General features: G+C 46.3%; 1 protein-coding gene across 1 annotated transcript in view; it reads left to right on the forward strand.

The window, feature by feature from the left end:
- eIF3d1 (eukaryotic translation initiation factor 3 subunit d1) overlaps positions 1 to 11132 on the forward strand; it is a 54934-nt gene extending 43802 nt beyond the window's left edge. The window contains exons 11-13 of the mRNA XM_077635216.1: positions 1054 to 1246; positions 7060 to 7208; positions 11041 to 11132. Coding sequence (XP_077491342.1) covers positions 1054 to 1246; positions 7060 to 7182 — 316 coding nt within the window. The 3' untranslated portion in view covers positions 7183 to 7208; positions 11041 to 11132. The remainder of the gene's footprint in view (positions 1 to 1053; positions 1247 to 7059; positions 7209 to 11040) is intronic.
- Positions 11133 to 22277: the final 11145 nt, after the last annotated feature.

Raw genomic sequence — 22277 nt, forward strand, 5'->3', positions numbered from 1 at the left:
TTTGTCCCATTTTCTCAGTGTCGTCCCATTGGAACTTACCATTGAGGACTTGTCAACGCTAACAGCAAAGTTCAGGCTGTAGCTGACCCTGCTGATCAGGACATTATGGCCGGAATGGCTGGTGCCCAAGAAGGCAATTCCAGTAACGGCGAGGACAACTGTGTTCCAGAAGAGATGTGCCCATGCACAGCCGCTGAACTGGCATCAGCGTTCAGCCTCATTTGGCGTTGTGACGAAATGGAAGGTACCGGGCTGTCGCACCTGGACAGTCTCGAGAAGACCAAGACTAGCGTTTTCAACTTCATTAATCACAGCAAAAAGCAGTCAGAATTAGCGATTTTTTTTCCGTGAAATAAAGTGCTTTCGCGTTGCGTGCCTGGACTTTGCGGTTCATTACTCTTGCGATCGGTAAGCCACAATTTGTCATGATATCGAGTGCGGGTTAAGCCTCTATCTGTATATTGAATTTTTGCTGTATTTAACTATTTTCCAATCCCCTTAGAATTCGATGTATCCCACTTCGACTGTAGTACATGGTGCAGAATTGAAAATTTTTGACAAACGAATACAGTCTGAATGCGTTGTGGTTCGAGCTGTGTCAATGAAATCACATAGATTGCTTTTTTCTTATGGGAACCATCCTCTGTCACATAAAAGTGGTGCTGTCAAAAAGCGTTTCCAGTAAACAGTGTGTGCCTTGCTAAAAAACTGAGTCACTGCTAGCACGGGGTGAAGTGGCTGAGGCAGAAATCCCAAACAGAATGGTTCATTCAGCTCGTTCTGCAGCGCCTCTCCGAGAGGAGTTGCTGGAAATGTTACCTGCCTGAGAGGAAAAAGAACATGAGGTAGCATTCTTTATTGAAGAGCTGGAAGAGAAGATTCTGGGGCTGCTTCGTTAGTCGGAGCTTAAGGCTAGACTTGTTCAGCGAAAGTGCGCTCTCAAACAGAATGGAGCATTTCTCTTTTCGGCATGCTGTTTGGAGTGTTGACAAGTGTGTGCTTGTGGCAAAATCTGGGATCTTTAGGAAAGCATGGAAATTGCCCTCGGTGCAGGTATGTGTCGCGGGTGCACGTGCGGGACTCGTCCAAGCACGCCATTCTGGGCACGCAGCAGTTCAAGCCCAAGGAGTTTGCCGACCAGATCAACCTGAACATGGACAACGCGTGGGGCATCCTTCGGTGCATCATCGACTGTTGCATGCGCCTGCCTGAGGGGAAATACCTCATCCTCAAGGACCCCAACAAGGTAAGGAACGGAGCCTGCCATGGTGGGGACCATATCACTGCAGACTTTCGTTTTGCTCTTGGCTGTGTGGTGGAGACATGGGGGAGTACCCCAGCTCTTTTGCGGGTGCAGGAACCAGCCGAACTAAGACTCTCCGTAAACCCTTTAAATTTGAGTTCTGAGCTTAAAACTAAATGGTTAAAACTAAATGGTGGAATACTAAATGTGGAGATACAGCAAGCACGAGGTTGTTGTAGTAGTTGGCATAACTGGCGGGTGCGTTGCCATGGGAAACACTGAAGGTGGTTACCTTGTAAGGAGGAGGGCTGAGCTGAGTCATCATCATCATCAGCTTTACTACACCCATTGCAGGGCAAAGGCCTCTCCCATGTCTCTCCAATTAACCCTATCCTTTGCCAGCTGCATCCACCCTTTGCCTGCAAACTTCTTAATCTCATCCGTCCACCTAACCTTCTGCCGCCCCCTGCTACGCTTACTTTCTCTTGGAATCCACTCCGTTACCCTTAAGGACCAGCGGTTATCTTGCCTTCGCATTACATGCCCTGCCCAAGCCCAATTCTTCCTCTTGATTTATTCTAGGATGTAATTAGCACGTGTTTGTTCCCTCACCCACTGAGTTCGCTTCCGGTCTTTTAACGTTACACCTATTATTTTTCTTTCCATGGCTCGCTGCGTTGTCCTTAGCTTAAGCTGAACTCTTTTCGTTAGCCTCCACGTTTCTGCCCCGTAGGTGGGTACCGGTAAGATTATGCTGTTGTACACTTTCCTCTTGAGGGAAATTGGTGGGAAATTGAGGGAAAATGGAGCTGGCACTGAGGCATATTCGCGGGAGAGGGGAGCAGGGGCAGCGAGGTTACATTTGGAGGTTGATTCTTGCATAGCGTGCAGAGAGGGAAAGCAGTGTGGGTCAGGCAGAAGCATCGTTGCCCGGTGTAGTCCAAGCACTGAATGTGGTGACACACCTTTATAGAGGTGTTTTCTCCTGATGTTGTGTTAGCCAGGGCAGTCTCGCAACATGTGCTGCACCATTGGGGGGGCGTCCATGTTGCATTTCCTGCGCGTTACTCTGGCTGCATGTTCGTCAGCGTATTCTCGTGTGTCTTTAGTGTTGCTGTGCCAGTCGACTCTTATGGCCACGGGAAGCTGGAAAAGGGTATGGCGATAGCGTAAGAAGGCGTAACCATTGGGTGGTTGCCAGAGGAACCGCCCGGAGTGCAGGTAACCCTGGAAGGAGAGGATATGGTGAGACCGTAGGAATGTGTAACTGGAGGGTGGTTACCATGGGAACTATCTGGAGGGTTGTTGTTGTGGAAGGAGGTGACCAATTATGGCGACAGCAGAGGAATGTAGCATGGCCGCTCTGTGGGGTCTGCTACAAAACGCACCACACGAAGAGAGGGTCATCAGTGGCACCGCACACCGAGTGTGGCAGACCAGAGAGGAGAGCCAGTTGAGAAACTGGTTGCATGAGTGGAAAACTAAAAAGAGTGCTCTAGAATGACAGATCTGACATTGCTGTCATATTCTGTACCGCGATATATCGTGAAATGTAAATAACAGCAGTGACAGCTGTCGCTGGATCTTGTGTCACACAATGATAGCAGTCCTGTCGCTTTTTTTCTTCTGGATTTGTCCATGAAGCAAAAAGCTCAAAATAGGAAAATCCATGCCAATACGAGAGAGGGAGCAGAAGATAGTCATCTTGAGTGAGCAGGTGCTAGGCAATCTGAGCTCGCTGTCACCAGAGACTGCTGAGCACGCGTGTAGTCCCTTCCTGGTGTCACAGCAAGCTTAGTTTTCTCTTCAAGTGCAGCCAGCATTTTCCAGGAAAGGGTTTAGTTTGTGCAAGGGTCTGTGCATAACTGCACTCATCATTAGAAGGTTTCTCTGGATGACGCAAAAACAATGTATGCAGGAGTACCCAGCAGCTTGCTACAGAGTACGAGGGCAGGAAAGTTACCAAAGGCACGGGGTTGAAATTAGTCTGGATTCCTCCGCTGTGGTATCCCTCACAGCTAGTGTGCAGCTTAGAATGTTAAACCTCGCATATCATGCCACAGTTTGAAGGCGAAGTAACGAGTGGTTCTTTGGTGTAATGGAATGGATTCCAAGAGGAGGCAAGCGTAAGGGAGGGCATAGGAGGGTCAGTGGGCAGCGGAGATTAGGAATTGTGGCGAGGTTAACTCGATTGCAGCTGCCACAGGACAGGGCGTAATTGGAGAGGTATGGGAGAGGCCTTTGTCCTGCAGTCAACATTGCATTAGGCTGATGGTGGTGGTGGTACACCCCCTGTCAAAAGTATACAGCCCAAGGGGTTTGCCTGTGAGGCCTGCAGCATGCCTCGCATGCATCCTCAGCAACCGTGATCTCGCCAAAAATGAATGGCTTCGCTTCGCAGTCTTAGTCCTCCCAAGGTTTGACATGCTAAGGAGCACTCTTTAGGGGGGACACTGGTCTTAGAGCTATTTTTCTTATTTTGAAGCCTATCCTGATGAAATCATACAAATTTGTTCAGTTTTTTATGCTGGTTTCAAATATGTAATTTTTTTCTTTCTAAATCAATTAGTCAATGAAATAAATAATTTTCATTGTTCATTAATTAGTACCTCCGTGCAGAAAAATTGGCTCCATAAAAAAATTATTTCTAATGCATGGCAACGTAGTTCAATGACCAGAGAGTGCAACGATCGAAGCAGTTTGTTCATTTTACCCTTATTAGCAATTTTGCAGCACTTGGAATACCATCCTTCAAGTTGTGCCTATCATGCTTCAATGAACTTTGCAAAATAAAAAGTTTTGAAGGTTAATTAAAGAATTCTGCTTCGATCATTGCACTCACTGCACTTCCAGCTTTCTTTAGCAAAAAAAAAATGCATCTCTGCCCATCATAGGTGCAGAGATATCGACAAACTAAAACAAGCAGGTGTCCAAAATTTGCGTTTTGAGAAAATTGAGAAAAACAAACTAGACATAATTTATTCAAAATTTCATGAAGATATATACATATTTACATTTCTTAAGGGCTAATAAGCACCAGGCATGTAGTCAGACTGCTTGGTTTGACTAGAATGGCGCTTTTTCAGTGCCCGATGCATGGTTTCAGTAGAGGCACGCTTGCGTGCAGATTCTGCTGTCCGGCGCCTGTCTTTCTCGGTCATCCTCCTGATATTATGTTGGCCAGGGTTCATACTGAGCTCGCTCAGTATTTGGGAAGATGCCTTCAGGCTTCCCGCATTGAAGCGGACAACAGCCTCTGCAACGGCTGCTTGAACTGAAAACAGTGAAGCATGTCTCTCCTTTGGTGCAAGCGACCATATCAGCGAGTGCAGGCTTTCATTATTATTTTGAGTTTTGCCACGCAAGCAACGCTGCAGTAGCTTTGGGTCTCCCAAGCGCTCATATATGGGGAAAAGTGCTTTGCACACATGTGGCGGCAAATTATACCTGTGCTTGAGAGCGGGCTCGCCCTTGGCTGCAGCAGCGTTCTGGCGGCACCATGAGTTTGGGCCTGTTGGGCACAAAGTGTGGTTCGCTGCACTATCATTTGATGTTACATGATAGTATGTCGCCATCACGGCCTTGTGCATGGCTCCAATATCTCCAGCATGGGATTTCAGGGCCCAGCTGTAATATGATGTCAACTTAGTGACAAGGTCGCCTGTTAGCTTTCCTTTGCCACTAAGGCTCTCTTTTGCATTGCCTTTATGCTTGGCAATTGCATTGCGCAGAGCCGTGCCCATTCGCTTCTGCACATGGTTCGTGCAGTCTTCTTTTTGTATTTTTATATAGCCATACACAGACGATTCTTGCAGTGCAAGAAATGTGCGGCTATCGCCATCTGAAAGGACAGTCGTGTATCTAAGGCCACGTTTTTCCCATGACCTTTCGAATAACACAAGTCCAGCCTGTACTTCCATTTCACCGGACTTTTTGTCCGTGTTTTTTTGGCACAAGTGGCTGTCACTCCATGCTTGATAGGACGGGTCGTCGTCCTTAGGCCCGTGCTCGTACCCGGCACAGAAATTGCTAAACACAACGTAATCCAGGACGAGCCCAGTAAAAAGTTCAATCACTGCACCGACACCGATGCGGGGTGAATGACCCCGAGTCATCCGCGAACCATCGAAAGAGGAGGAAATGTTCCCGGGGTTGTCAAGGTTCAGCTCGCGGTAGAGCCGCCGAACAGAATTTGCGCTGTCATTCAACACTTCTTCGGCTGCGCGTGTTGCTGCTGGCGTCAGCTTGCTTTTCACACAGCTCTGCCACGTTTTCGTGTGCAGGCCACGATGCGATATATTCATCGCAGCAAACACATCATTTAGCGCGGTTCGCCTATTTCCAGTACTTTGCATCGCGCGTGCAGCAAGAATGTTTACGGCAAACGGATTTATCTTTTGGCTGCCTTCCGCGCGTGGCGAGCTCCATGCCGACGCAGTGTCTCCACAGTTCACACACACGAGGTACAATTTCACCGCTGAACCATACTCGCGATTCCCTTTAGAAACGTGCACATCTCCGCCACACACTCTACACTTCACGGCACGCAACAGTTCGTTGAAGGAGTCTAATCTCACAATAGAGAAAGCACTATCGTCCGCACGGCGACCGTCTGTACCGTCAAGGGGACGGTCGTCACAGCTTCCAATGAAATCAAGCTTTTTCTTTGTCGCTGCAGTCGATTCCAGCTCCTGCAGAATTCCTTCCGCTTTTCGCTTATTTTCAGGCAAGTCCGAAGGCTGCAGCATCGTTGTGTCGCAGCGGACGCGGCCGCTGTGCGTAGACGTCGCCGAGCTCGTTAGGCCTAATTCGTTCGCGGGGACTTCACTTGCCACTGGCTCCTGCACGTTCTCGGAGCATTAGGGTGACGCAGGACGTTTTCGGAAGTTGTCACCGCGCGCGGACTTCTTTTTGCCGAATTTGTGGCGCGAACGAAATTTATTGAGAGGCATCGTTGGACCTCGGTCTCGACTGTCAACAAAATGGCGTCTTCGACGCTTCCAACGCTGGCTCAAGCAGACGATGCATGGCGGAATCCGCCAATCGGATGGCTCGATTCAGTCACGTGTGCTCAGCAGCGAATCAGACCCCGCATTTTTTGCTTTTTTGTGGCTCTTTTTCTTGGTGGCCACTGAGGGCTTGCAACCAGCAATGGCGGGAAATTGAAGCCTAGAGAGCGCTCTTTCAAACGAGCCCAACATGGCCGCGATCGGTACGGTGGAATGCCGGCTCCGCACGATGAAAAATGTGCCGTTTTTTCGTCTGCTCTTGCGCAAATTCAGACCGCGCGGTGATCTAAACTCAATAATACCCTGAAACTACTGACTTCTGGAAGAAGAGAACTGGTGAACTTGGAGAATAATAGCTGAAGATTCCGAAAATGCTATTTTCAGAAAATCGGTTTTTTGGCCATTTTTGGTCTCAAAGACCCGTGTCCCCCCTTAAACAGCTTAGGAACAAACCCTTTGGGCTGTGTGCTTTTGATGGGGGCTGTACATACTGTATGAGTTCAGGTTGTCAACTTGTGTACCAAGCTTTGCTGTGAAATTGGTGGCAGCGTCTAGCCAGTGCGGTGCCTGCTTGCATTGGAACCCTGTGGATCTTGAACCAAAATCATCTAATTGTTTGGTCAGCTGTGCACTAGGTACTTGAAATATCTGGCAAAGATTGCACTGGAAACTGTGGCATGACAAAATCTTCGAAATGAGTGGGATTTTAAACATAAACTCAAATTTTATCAATGTTCTGCTGTGTATAGAATGCATGCATGAGGCATGTTCGAGTGCACGGGGTCATCACGGAAACTGTGTCTGCAGCCGGTGATCCGGTTATACGACATCCCGGACAACACGTTCGAGACGGAGAACGAGGCCGAGGATGAGGAGGACGATGATGAGGAGGAGGAAGAAGGGGGTGGCGAGGGCGACAAGAAGGCCTGAGGAGTCCCTGCAGCTGCCCCCATTTGGTGAGCATCCACTCTGGCAAGAGTTTCATTTCACAAGCCTTGCAGGAACATGGGGGGGTGGGTTCAAATTGCAGACAATAGCTGTGGCATGAAGTTACAGCCTTGCCCTCTGTTGTTCACTGCCCTGTGTGCTTTATTTGCCTTCAGTGGTCTTACAGTGGAGATGCAGGGACATTCGAGATTTCAGGCACAAGTGGAATGTTTCATGTTATAAATGCATCAGCATTAAAGGGTCTAGGCAAACGGAAATGGTGACCGCCATTGAACATGGCAGTTAAATCAATGATTAGTCGCCGTCGGAGGCTGCTCGGGAAGAGCAATCTTGGTCGCAGACAAGCTCCACCGGTGGCAGCCATCACAGAGCAGTGGCTTAAAACCGCTGCACCACTGTGCCAGGAGTGGTATATGAGGACTCCCAGGGATCTGTGAATGTAAAGTAGGGAATCACCAATTGTGCATATCCTTAAAAGAACGTCTTGCTGGGCAAGTTGGTAACTGTACATCTTTTTGGTTACAGGCGCGAAAACAGACACAACACAAGGTATAAACTGTGCAATGGCCGCACTTTATTTTAAATCTGGGAGTTCTATACTGGGGGTGCAGCCCATACATAGACGTGGCCGTTGGACAAGATTATATGGTATGGGCATTAACCTGTTAACGCTTTCGCACCATACCCTTAAGGCGGACATTAGGTGTCCCCTCCAATCTTTATTTAGCTATCATTCACTGTTTATTTAAGGGGGGATGAGGGGATCAGAGCAAGCTTTTTATTTTTTGACTTAGAGTGGTGAAATTTGGCAGACTGGCTTGAAATAGCATCAGACAGACAGCTACAAATTTTCAGTGATTTTATTTTGTCATTGTTTATTTGTTGGTCACATATTGCTTGCTTGTGGAAAGCCTAACGTGACAGCAAAATGGGTTATGGGTCTGTAAATGTTTTTAATAGTTACTAACAAGTCTGGTCTAAATCAATATTCTCTTAATTTCTTTTTAAATTTCTCTGCTCTGTTTCTAAACGACATTGTATGCACCTTCTCTTTATGCTTAGAATGTATTGTGCTCCAATTATTGTGTAATGAAAAAGGTCAGCCTAAACGGTAAATCTGAGAATGTCTTGACGCAAGGCACATTTCAGCAATTACAGCAAAACAAACGTGATTAAAATCCATGCTCCTGTTGCCGTGCTATGCTTTCCATGAGCAAAGTGATAAGCTCAAACAAACTTTCAGAAAACAAGCCTGAAAGTTCTATACCAGCACACGCTGTCTGTGTGTAGATGCTCACAAATATATTTATTTGGACCGCTTAGAGTTCATTTTTGGGTGAAATATCTCAGTACAGTAAAAGCTCGTTAATTTGAACTTCACGGGACCGGGAAAAAAGTTCGAATTATCAAATAGCCTCGAAAAAACTGACAAGAACCGTTTGCATTACGGTATATGTACCATATTTAGGGCGACCCACATGGAGCGAACTTGCGCTGCGGATTTTAAGCGGCACGGCGGAACGCCGAAAACGGGCGGCTGCCGCCAGGATTTAAAAACGGTGTGATTCCATATGCTCAGTAAAATGCTGAAAAGAACAGCTGTGCATTTACAATTAAGCTATTATTTATTCAATGACGACAGAGAGGATGAATTATTCTTTGTGACTGCTTTCTCAGCCAAAATAGTTAACCTATTTGAACCTCTCGCGCTTCCTGACGTCAACCGAGACGTAGTGGCTAAGCCTAGCAGCTTTCAAAATCCAGAAGCATTCTGAAAATCTGGCGCGTTTCATTGCTAAAATTTTATGCTGCGGGCGACTTCAGACAAAGCGAAAGCTTTGTGAAACTTTTGTTTGCTGTGAGCATGAGGCACAGTGTGGCGGCAACGACGAGTTCGTGGTGAAGCGAGAGGCCGCTTCGGTAGGCGCGGCCATGTTGTAGAAGTGGGCGGAAGTCAGACGCTGTTGCGCCCTGACTGGTCCACGCTGATAGCCCACGTTGGCCTCTTCCGGCCAGCGGCTGACCGCCGGGCTACAGTGTTCTGGAAGGTTCTAGAAAACTGTAGCCGGGCGATGCTAAAACCCGCGTCATGATCGCGGCTGACCGCGTGCTTCGGTTGGTGACTGTTGGCGGCTGTTGGGTGGAAGGATGGACGACACTTGCAAAGAAAGAGGTTTTTCTCACGTAATTTGTAGTGCCTGTCTGAAGTCATAGCTTTTCATGGGCGTTGGCTGGGACCGCGCCGACAGTACTTATCCGTATATCTGAATTAATAGGGCTTGAATTAACGAGTATTTAGTTGGGAGTTTCGGAGGCTGCACGGAAATGAGGGTACGTAGCCGCCACCGCGGCCGCCAACCCTTACCTTCCAGCGCCGCCAGCCGCCGCGCCGGTGATGGCGCCATTTAGGCTTTACCCACTCTTCCACGGTTTTATCTGGTTGCATCTTCTGTCCCCGTTTAGGACGTGCACAGCCTCTGACTATGCGGAGGTGCTTTTTTTTTTTTTTTGGCCACATGCTGTGTGTCAAGCCGCTTAGACGTGGCAGCACATCTGAGCGGCTGAACGGTCACCGACTCGCTTTCCAATTAACGGGATTTTTTATACACAGATGTCTATGGAACTTGGCCGGACCAAGTAGTGTAGCTCGAATTATCCGAAAATTCGAATTATCGAGGTTCGAATTAACAAGCTTTCACTGTACAACATAGTGTTGTAGATACCAAAAAGTGTAGTTTTCAAGAATCAACTTGTTTGCGAATTTTTCCTATCCGATCCCCAAATCCCCCCTTAATTGTTGTCTTTTTGAGAGTCGAAATTTCATATCATGCGTCCATCCATCCATCAACAAAAGCGTGTCAGTCTTGTTCATGTCCCCAGTGTTTGCTGTATCAAAGCGCAATGAGACAATTTTGTAATAGCTGGCAGCACTGGCAAATCGCGGCGAGATAAAGCGAACATGCTGAACACCGGCCCTCAAGGTCAGGTGCGCATTGTTTGCATGAGGTTGAAAAAAACACTCAGGCTTTCTAAGCGTATAGTAACGCAGCCAGGTACACAGCAGTACACCGAGCAAGCCACCGCCACCACCGCTGCGCACATCATCTTGGTGCCCTGCCAATTTCGCTGAGCCCCCCCCCTTAACAGGAGCTCTCGTCAAAACATTAACAACCCTGATGTTATCGGCACACATCTTTACGCATTGCGGACAGTGCAAAAACTGAAGGAACGCGGTATGAAAATCTTAGTGGTTTAAAAAAAAAAAAGTAAATTCTTGCGGACAAAAGTGGGAGTTGGGTTCACTATGCTAGTGGGTTCATTACACGCATATTGTACAGTATTAATTGATGAAGGAGACTATGCGTAATGCACAGCGCGAGAGTTTGTTGCAGTTTAACATGAGGCGTTATCGGCTGCGGCAATAGCCTTGTGCTCTAGTGCAGTGACCAGTGAAACGGATCTGTTCGCGCCACCGCGGGTTTGAATTCCAGTTGCGCTATATATATATATATATATATATATATATATATATATATATATATATATATATATATATATATAATGGATACTCTTGGTTTTAGGCCTTGCTCACATGCAGCCGTATGCAGGCAGTAGTTAGGTGTTGTGCTGATGAGTATGACAGCCTCTGAGTCGCTGATAGCAGATCTCTTGCCTATAATGTCATGTCAGTGGCCACTGCTGGTGAATTCTAATTAGACCGAGATATGCCTGGTTTGTTTTCACTGACGGAGACTTTTTTAGCTTTCTGGATTCACCTACATTGCTGTGTGTACTCTGTAGCTGAGCTTTTTTCAACCATTATTTTCTTTTTTTTTCCAGGTGTAACGGACAAGGTGTTGAAGCTCTCTGAGAGGATGCCACCTTTCGTGACAATGTGTTGAAAATTTGTAATAAATAAATTGGGGATGGAACTCATTGATATGCCACATTTGCTGGCATGTTCTTTGTTTTTTCTGAATGTTGCTGTACTGGCAAGTTGGAGCTCATTTGTATTGCTGCAACATTTGTGGATGCTAGAGATAGAACATTTATGGAAATTTTGTATGCTAAAAGAAAAAAACGAGGAAATAAGTTTTTCTCCGGAAACATTAGAAACATTGGAAAAACAGTTACAGCAAGAATGTACTCAATTTTTTAGCAGATAAGCCTGAAGTCTCAATAAAAAGATATTTTTACGAACTCTTGTTCACATGCATTCAATATTGCTGGCATGCTGGACATTAGGTCATCTGTTCAGTTTGAATAAGGCAGCGTTTCAAGGATTTCCCCTGATTATGGTCTCTCCAGGAGCCAATCGATGAAATCGTCAGATCTGGAATTATGCTCTCGAAAGCTGACAGTGCCACAGTTAAGAAGCAAGCTCACAAACAAGCTGATCACTATACCATATTTACTCGCATAATTTGCGCGAGTAATCAGCTTAGACTTGAAGAGGGAACGGAAAAAACTAGTGAAGCGGAAGCTGATTAATGAGTTAGCGGTAAGAGGGGAAGTAGAGGATACTGGGGAGATTGGCCCCACAATGTCAATCGCCACTCGCTGAAATGGTAGGTCGATGGCTGGCATTTTGCCCAAAGGTACAGACCAACTCTTCCCTTCGGAACTGCGTGCTGCCACACATCACATGAGCGAACAAAGCGCTTAACGTCACTCTGAACACCCGGCCAAAAGAACTCCTCGGTGATCCGAGACACCGTTTTTTGAACACCCTGGTGTCCGGCCATAATGGCGTCATGTCCTAAGCGTAGCACTGTCTCTCGCATATCTCTAACACCAGCTGTTGTACCCGCCTTTCTGAACTAAATATGCACTCCCTGTGCAGAAGACCATTTACCAATTGATATTCGAAGGACGTACGACTCTCCTTTCTTTCACTTTTTCCCCGACTCTTTCGAAGCAGGTCTTCAGGCTCGGGTCTTCTTTTTGCCTAATTGCAATTTCGCCCGGTGTTACGCTCAGGCACATCGTAACAGGAGTAGAGAGCGGACGCTGCGTTGCTCGAGCTGTCGCTTGAGCTCTTGTCTCTACTGCCGAGGAGAAACTGACTGCACCCGTCTGAGCTGTCGTGGGCATTTCCTCCTTTGGATGTTCTTCAGCGTCGAGCATCCTCCACTCGGGATCGGGGTCTTCGACACTTCTTGCACCCGTAATGTTTCCCAAGATGAGATCGTAGATGGGTTGGTCTACGCATTTTTTCACTACCTGTCCAGTATAATATGGCGTGGACACTAGAATCCTTGTTTCAGGAAGGTACCTCACTGTGCTATCTACAAGAGTGACAGCCGACGCTTCCCCTGTAAGATCCTCGTCCTTCACCAGGCATCTACGAACCAAGACTGTGCTAGCTCCGCTGTCTCTAAGCACCAATATAGGACGGTCCCCTATTTTCCCCAACTACCACTGGCATTGCTGCTTTCAACCTGAGTGTTCCACTCACTGCCTCATTTTCCAGCGGCGTTTGCTCTCCTTTCAGATGTGGAACTTCGGATGGCGTATCTACCCTAGAGGCGACAACGCATTCAGCTCGGTCCTGCGTTCTGTATCGGCACTCATCCAGAGTATGACCCCTCCTCTTAGAACCTTGACACAAAACCTGTGTTTTTTGGGCAGCGCTACTAGTCCGACAGTCAGCTGCACGGTATCCCACCTTGCCGCAGAGAAAACACCTTACTGGCGCCTTAGATGCACCGCCATATACTCTTGGTTTTGCCGCATCTGTTTCTAGGATCTTTTGGGTTTCCTCTTTTGCCTTACTCAAATTCCTTAACCCTTGAGCCTCGAGGAATTGGTCAGCAGTGTCGGCGAACTCTTCCAACGAACAAAACTTTCTTTCCTTCAGGAATAGCGCTAGCTTTGAGCTTCAGCACGCTAAAAATTGCTCTGTGACCAGCTTGTCACGCACCCCTTCAAAACTCTTTTCTGTGTTTGACATATCAAGCCACCTATCAAAATGGTGAGCCTGCAGGAAAACTGCTTAGCGGTTTCCGAATCTTCAGGTTTCGCGGTGCGAAATCTCACGAAAACCCTCTGCCGTAAGCCTGAATCTTTGGAGGAGTGCCTTTTTGACTTTCTCATAGTCCATGGAATCAGCAGCAGGCATCCTTCCAAACACATTCAGTGCTTCTCCGACTAAGCATGCTCAATGCCGTGGCCCATTCACAGCACTCCCAGCCTTGCCCCAAAGCTATCCGCTTGAATCGTTGCAGATATGCATCCAAATCATTTCTTTTGTCATCAAAAGGAGCCATCAGCTTTCTTGAACAAACTTTGGCCGGTCTGGGAGATTCTGTACCCGCCAAGGAACGCTGATCATTGTCCGTGATATCGTCATATCCTCCCGTGACATGCGCCTGTTTCCACAAAATAAACTCGTTCTTCCGTTCTATCCTTCGCTTTTCTCCTGTTCTTCTGCCTCGCGAGATCTTTTCTCTTCTCGCTCTTCTGCTTCACGAGCGTCTGCGCGTGCTTGCGCCCTTTCCTCTCTCTGCCTTTTTTCCTCTTCTTTCTCCTCGTCACAGAGACGCATTGCTCCTTCCTTGCTGAACCCTAGCTTGAGTGCCAGCTCTAACGTTTTTGCCAAGTCCATACTTTCTCCCGTCGAGAGATCGGAAAAATCCAAGACAAAGCAAAAAAGAAAAAGGAAATGTATCCTGGCACAGGCTCGCCACTTATCTTTGCTTATCTTTGTCACGGATCTCTGCGGAGAACACTCGGACTGAAACAATGGACTAGGCGACGGGTGTACCCACACATACGCACATTTAATACACCCTACGTGACACATACACTAGAACACAAAACACAAATACTATAAATACACACGACCCGGGCACACTGCTACTAGCGTCTACTACTAGTGTTCTACTATTAGCGGTCGGCGTTCGTGCTCACAGTTGGTTCGGTGTGGCTGCAGCGTTGTATGGATCCAGTAGGCGGCGTTCGCCGTGCTTGGGCTGGTGTCGCTGGCGGCGTTCGACGCGCTTGGGCTGGCGTCGCTGGCTGCGTCGTACAAGCTCCAGGTCCAAGCGCCCGTGGAGGTGATGCCGGTGTTGTTGGCGTGGGTGGCAACAGCGCTGGAGACACCCCTGGCCGTAGCAGGTGGTAGCGTCCTCTGTTGACTCCCCGGAACGGGCTCAGGCACGGCAGGAAGTCCATGATGTGCTGCCATAGAACGCGAGCTCACCGGAGCAGTAGCCGGCGTCGCTCTCTTCCAGCCGATGTTTCCCTGACCCGCCGGAGCCTCCGCTTCTCTGCTGTTCCCCCAGTGCCTCGCTCTCACTCGCCCTTTTACAGCCTCGGTGTTAGTCCACGTAAGCCTTGTCGTCGTCTTCTCTTCTCCACCAATCATCCCTCTACACCTCACCGAATGCTTCTCCACCAATCATCTCCCTCCACCTTATCGAAGGCTTCTTCTTCCTCTTCTTTATTGTTTGGTTAATTCGCGTCGTCTTCTTCACACCTTTTTCCTTCAAAATTTAATTTAGGCTCCTTAAACAATGAGTGATAATCTGCTGTAAAGGCGGTGTCTAGTTGTGTATGTACGTTGCAGGTCCCAATGTGACGTATGTTTACAAGCACTTGTTGGATTTATAAATTCTTATGTGAGGGCTTTTTTGGTAACTGTACGGCCAAATTGAAACGCACATTTCCACCAGCAGACCAACAGGCATGAGCGTGCTGCAAGCGTGAAGAAATTACAAGCAAGGTGTTATGTTAAAGTTCCCTGTTTGTGTGGACCCACATGGAGCAGTTATGTTTCTTCGTGTCCTGTGTGCGGAGAGGGAGGATGACTGACATTGTGATCGCATTAGAAAGTGACAAGAATTGTTTACCACAATTCTTTTCATATAGAATATATTACCCTGCCTATGAACTCAGGGTTAAAGAAAGTAACAGTGAGCATAGTCTGGCTGTTTTTCTCACCTTTACATCTGGGACAAATGATCTTAAAATGAATTCTTGCTGTGTAGCAAAGCATCATTTGCACACTGCCAGGTGTTGAACTGCATGTGACGTAAACGTCTACATCTGTAGCTCACATGTGATGCATTGCACATTTGTGTACAGGTATAGTGCTCTGAACATTTCCAATGTTTTTGTCATTTCAAAGATCTGGATGTGATTCAGGAGGGAAGCCAGGTGCTGGCAGAACAAGACTTCCCTCATCATGAAGTGTTTTTGAGATCCGTCATGCCTCCCTTCACACTTCCAAGGCAGCAGCTTTTAGAGATGGCGGTAACGTACTCCAAGAACATGTTACCATCCAGAATCATCTGTGAGAGGTTCGTTGGCGATTCCAAGAAGTACAAGATGCTGCTCAGAATGCAGATGCTGGTCTAATGGCCGCTGGGTCCATAAGGATCTACAGTAATAATTATGCTATAACACTGCTAGTTGTAAAAGGCTAAGGAACACACTGTTCATAACATTCCAGTCTTTTTGGCATAGCATGGTGTTAACACACATGCTATGCCGCAGTGCTGACGCTAGAACTAAAACCGAATGGGTGGTTCAACAGTCTGCAAGGCTTAGTCAAAGGAACTTGTAAAATATGCTGAAATCAACTTGGACCAAGCTTCTGTGTCTGCTAGAAAAGCTGATGCAAATTTTTTGTACATTCTACGATACTATTTATAATTTACTGTTCCTCAGATCTGCATTAAACTCATTTATTGCATGACAAGAAATTTCCTACTAAAATTTTTGCAAGAAAAACGGCAACACAACAAGAAAAGTTTTTCATTAGCAGCTGAAAAGCTTGCTTCTTTCGCAGTTCAGCAATAAAGCTGCTGATGTCAAGAGCTAGTTCTACTTTTGGCTGCGGTCTGTCTCGTCTTCGTGCATGACTGTTTTTGTTGTGGTGCCTCTAGCAAAGCTGGGCTGCAGGCTTTGGTGCCTTGTTTTGACCTGAGGCTTCCGTTGGGAAAAACACAAGGCGAGCTTATCTTTTGCTTAGCAGTTAACGTTATTATTGAACTGCGTTCCGGTGAAAACTTTGCAGACAGTGCATTTTCACATTTCTCTACATCTGCATTAACAGCTGTGGTGCCAACAATTGAGGACGTCTGTCCCTACACTAGTTGGTGGCTCTCTTGACTAGGCTCCCAGCACAAAGTACATGAGAGCAAAATGGCTACATGGTCTCCTTTGCCTTGATTGGAAGCAACACTGATTTTACATCCTGAATCTGCTGAAGGTTTCAGGAGACTCCATAAAACAAAGCATTTATTTTACTTTCTTTTTCATCTACACAATGTAGCAATCAGCAATGGGAAATCAAGGACAGGAATTCCTAACATTCAAAGCTGCAACAGATATATAAATGCCATGCAATGTACCGCACCACCGTGCAGGCTCTGAGATGCATTGCAGTGCACGTTCATGTTTGGTTAATTTTGTGTTTGTGTGAGTGAGGTTCTCTCGCATGCACCAAAGAATCAGTAAGCGTAGTTGCTGCGTCACTTGTCCATTGAGGCCCTTGAGAATAATTATTACAGGTTTTCAGCCACGTAATCTCAGTGTATGCTTGCTGAGGCATAATTCATGCAAGCAGAAAGAAAACAGTAGTACTGAAAATGAACACATTTTTTATGCAGTTGCATTTCTGCATTACAGCCGAAATGAAATTTAGTTGCTTGAGACAGCTGCTTAGCATGTCAGTTTCTGCAGTAATTATGCCATAGCTAATATTGAACAAAAGCAGTTCCAACAGGGGCATGTACCAACAAAAAAGCAGGTTGTGTGCCTAGGTAAGGTTGTGAAGCTGGTATGTACATAAACTTTCTAGAGGAAGAACTCGACGTGCCGCATGTGCCAATTTTAGCACAGCAACTAAAACGTGGTGTACGTTGCGTGCAGGCAACTATAGCTCACGTGCTACCGTGCGGCAAGAAGCCCGTGCAGCTCCGATACAGTGCAGACGGTCGTCAGCTCGGTCTCCATGAGCTCTGACCACTGAGCCAGAGCAACAGATCTTAAAAAAGTACCGAAATTCCTCCAAGGATTTGCATGATATATGCTCTCTCCACGGCCATTCTGTTACAAAAAGCGCTCATACGTAATGCTGGGCTGGGGTTGCTGTCGGATCAGGTACTCAGCTCCTGAGAGTGTGAAACCTCTAGAAATTTTTACTCTAATATGCAGGGTAAATTCCTCCAAGGATTTGCATGATATATGCTCTCTCCACGGCCATTCTGTTACAAAAAGCGCTCATACGTAATGCTGGGCTGGGGTTGCTGTCGGATCAGGTACTCAGCTCCTGAGAGTGTGAAACCTCTAGAAATTTTTACTCTAATATGCAGGGTAAATTCCTCCAAGGATTTGCATGATATATGCTCTCTTCACAGCCATTCTGTTACAAAAAGCGCTTATACGTAATGCTGGGCTGGGGTTGCTGGCGGATCAGGTACTCAGCTCCTGAGAGTGTGGGACCTCTAGAAATTTTTACTCTAATATGCAGGGTGTTCGGTAATTATCTGGCCGGGTTGTAAAAAATTCTTCGCAAACCACTGGTCTATTTCTGTTCAAGCACAGACCTCAGAGTAGCTTATGATAGTGTACGTTTTTCAATAAATAACTTAACATCAGAATTTGCCTGGGCTGCCCGGAATCAGCGAAACGCTAGAGTCGTCTGTGTGCAAATTGTCATCCAGGTAAGCAGAATAGTCGATGTGAGAGGCTGCACCATCTGGCGAACTGCGAGGAAACAATGTCCCTGCTCGGAGCTGGTGTAGGCCACACAGCACTCCAGATGGCGCAGCCTGTCAAGTTGGCTATCACGCTCGCCTTAATGAAAATTTTGCATGCAGACGACTCCAGTTTTCACCGATTCCGTGGAGCTTAGGCAAGTTTTGATGTTAAATTATTTGTCAAAAAACGAGCCTATCATAAGCTACCTTGTGGTCTGTGCTTGAGAAGAATAGCCCAGTGGTTTAGGCAGAACTTTTTACAACCCAGACAAGTAAATACAGAACACCCTGTATGTTAGAGAAAAGAAGAGCAGCCGCACTATAACAATAACAACAGGCCAACTTTTCAGCGAGTGAACGAAGCGTCCTAAACCATCACTTAAACTTCAGTGCAAACAGACAACACACGCCGAAACGTTTGCACTTTTAACGCTTTTTCACCATTTGTTCGAACACTGAACGTCGAACGTGGACATAAAATGCACATAGAGAATGCTGACCTTTTTTACGACCTCATTTGTGTGTATTAACACATCAAGAACCGAATTCAAGCTTGGCAGCACCGCATTTCAAGCAGAGCACCGTACAAGCAATACAAGCGCATCTTGCCGAACAACCCAGAAGTCTGAGTACCTAGCATGCCTTGTGGCTCGTCCACCGCTGAATGGGACCCATCCTGTGACGTCACAGACGGAGAGAGCGCCACCTAGAGCAGACTCATCACCAGGGACGCCTATAAAGCCATCCTCCGGCTTCGCACTTCTGGGATTCGCGGCCACAAGAGCATATCAGTGACTTGTGCACTTTGCTTTCTAGGTAGGCCTTTTTACTTATTGATCAATTTTTAGCATATTCCTGTGGCCGCTGATCCCAATTTGCAGTGTTTCAATGGGTGTGGATTTGTGCACGTATCGCGCTCGCATCGGCTCATTTGCTTCCTGTCGCGTACATGTATGTGAACAGAACTATCGATTTAAACCAGGGGCTGGACTAGTCCGTGAACTTTGCCCGAGACCAACTTCATTCCTGCTTTCCGCATGCCTGACCCTACTTTTGCTTTGTGCGGGCGATGTGGAAGCAAACCCCGGACCAAAGATTGATGACGTGCTCGCACTGTTAAAAGAATGCCATGCTGAAACGTCAGAAACACTAGAAGAAATCAAACAGGACTTAAACAACATCCAGGACCGTGTTTCTGTAATAGAGAAAAGTATGTCCGCTGTACTTGATATGAAGAAAAACTTCGACACCGTGTCTTCTTCTGTAGAAGACGTCAAGACTAATATACGCAAAACAAACGATGAACTTACAGGTGTAGTCGAAGACATGAACAACAGAATGAGAAGGAACAACTTGATTATTAAAGGGCTCGCTGAAGAAGAACATGAAGGGTATGCAGAAACAGAAAAAATAGTTAAGGACTTCTTTAGCGATCATCTTAATATACAGTGCGGTGACATCGAACGTGCCCATCGCCTTGGCCAGCCACGTTCTGATCAAGCTCGACCAATTATAGTTAAATTTCTGAACTTTAAATCTAAACTCGAAGCATTTCAGAATGCACATAAACTAAAAGATCTTACGGAACCAAAAGTTTGGCTAGACGAAGACTTCTCCCCGAAGGTTCTACATGCTCGGAAAAAGCTGCGCGACTTCGCTAAAGCGAATATCAGAGAAAACGAGCGCTATTCCGTGAGATTTGACAAGCTTCACATGAAAAATGGTGTTTACCGGTATGATTCGGCAACAGACAGCGTGAAAAAACTTCCTTCCAGGCATACGCCCCCCGACAATTGACAGTGTTCCACAAAGAAAGCCAACCGTAACAAAATCAAACCAATCTTCTTGGTCTTGGCAAACTTCCGCAGCATACATAACAAAGTAGACGCACTTAAAGCCATTGCACATTCCTGCTCAGCTGATATCATCGTGGGCACGGAAACGTGGCTGACCGAAGACGTTGCATGTCACGACATCGCGCTTCCATCATCGTTTGTGTTATTTAGGAAAGATAGGGTTGATTCTCGACGAGGAGGAGGAGTGCTAATTGCGATTAACAAAGACTTTAATACATCTCTTATTCCTATCGATTCTCCCTTAGAAATAGTCTGGGTTTCTGCTCAACTTGGTCATATGCTTTGCATTATAGGCGCCTGTTATAGACCACCAAGTAGCCATCCTGAGTTTATTGAACTGTTAAACGACGCTATCGAGCAGATCCTTGCCAAGCACCCGAATTGCCTCCTATTTCTAGCTGGTGACTTTAACTTTCCTGCGATTAACTGGACGACGCTAACTGTTGAGTCCGATAGTAACCGACAAGAAAACATTAACTTCCTTCATTTACTTCAATATCACCAGCTCACCCAAATTGTTCACGAGCCCACTCGCGGTAACCATATCCTGGACCTTATCCTAACAACCCATCCTGAACTCTCAGACATCCACGTCTTAGAAAAAATAAGTGACCACAAAGTTGTGCATTGTTCTCTTCTAATTCCACGGACCGACAAAACAAAAACCAAGAAGCTTATCTACAACTACGCACGTGCGGATGTTGAAAAAATGAACCTGTTGCTGGAAACTTTCACAAGCAGTTTTCAGGCCAATTTTCATAACCGCACGACTAATGAAAATTGGAAGTTGTTTCGTGAGACACTCAGAAAAATTGAAGATTCATGCGTGCCAAAACGAATGATAAGCACACGTACTAACGATCCTTGGTTCACTGCAGATGTCAATAGGGCACTAAATAGGAAGAAAAGAGCATTTAGAAAAGCGGTTCGATCAAAGGAAGCTACAGACTGGGAAAGCTACAAAAACATTTCCAAAATAGCTGAGAAACAAATTTCTGAAGCCAAAGACAAATACTTTAATTTTACACTTCCTAGTTTGATCAGAACTGACCCCAAGAAATTTTGGAACACTGTTAACCCTAAAAGCGCTAGTACGGTTCCTGTTCTTTTGGATGTAAACGGCAGCCCCCTACCTATAGAACAATGTGCAGAGCAATTCAATAGCCACTTTTCACAAGTTTTTACGGACGAATTGCCCATTTACAATCCTCTCCTGCTTCCTGAGGCCCATATCCAGATTCCCTTTTCACCCATTCACATATCTGCGCTTGGCGTGGCTCGTGCAATTGAACGCCTACCTCACCACACTAGCCCAGGACCCGATGGTATCAACGCGAAACTGTTAAAGATAACCTGCCAGCACACAGCTTTCCTGCTATCTCTCATTTTCCAGCAGTCACTCGATACGACATGTGTGCCAGAAGATTGGAGGTCCGCTTATGTAATCCCGGTATTTAAATCTGGAGACAGGTCCGTTCCTAATAATTACAGGCCGATTTCACTAACCTCGATATGTTGCAAGGTACTCGAACACATAATATACACTAACATTATGACTCATCTTAACCAGAACAACTTGCTTCATAACAACCAGCATGGCTTCCGCAAACATTTATCGTGTCAGACACAGTTATTTGAGTTAATAATGGACCTTCATCAAGCAATCGACTCTTCCCTCTACATTGACTCCATCTTCATTGACTTCTCTAAAGCCTTTGATCGCGTGCCTCATAACCGCCTGATGATAAAAATACGAAACCTGCAGCTGGACCAACATACCACGCAGTGGATTAACGCATTTCTAACAAATCGCTTTCAGTCAGTTAAGTTAGGGAGCTTCTCATCAAGACGTACAGGTGTTGATTCAGGAGTTCCCCAGGGTACGGTGCTGGGTCCACTGCTTTTCTTAATATATATTAATGACATCACGTCGAACATAACATCCACAATACGATTATTTGCAGACGACTGTGTGATTTACCGAGCAATATCGAGCCCTTGCGATATCGTTGCTCTCCAGACTGATCTTGACGAGCTAACTCATTGGTGCGACAGGTGGCAAATGGTAATTAACGCAGATAAAACTAAACATATTAAGTTTACTTCCACTGCTAGCCCGAGTCCTAATGCCTACACAGTTAATAATACTATCATTGAAACTGCAGCGTCGGTAAAATACCTCGGTGTAAATTTTAACTCTAATTTATCCTGGAACACTCATATTGAACTGATCACTGCCAAAGCCTTAAAAAAACTTGGTCTTCTTAAACGCCGACTACACCTAGGCAACCAGGACACAAAACTGAATGCATTCAACATGCTAATCAGGCCTGCGATCGAATACGCGTCAGTGATCTGGAACCCTCATCATACCTATCTTATTAACATGTTGGAATCCATACAAAATAAGGCTGCTCGATTCATCCTTTCCCGTTACTCTAGATACCAAAGTGTAACAGCACTGAAAACATCGCTCCATCTCCCGCCTCTGGTCATGCGCAGAAAATTCAGC

Source organism: Amblyomma americanum, chromosome 8 (genome assembly GCF_052857255.1).
Source record: "Amblyomma americanum isolate KBUSLIRL-KWMA chromosome 8, ASM5285725v1, whole genome shotgun sequence".
Classification (NCBI taxonomy): Eukaryota; Metazoa; Arthropoda; class Arachnida; order Ixodida; family Ixodidae; genus Amblyomma; species Amblyomma americanum.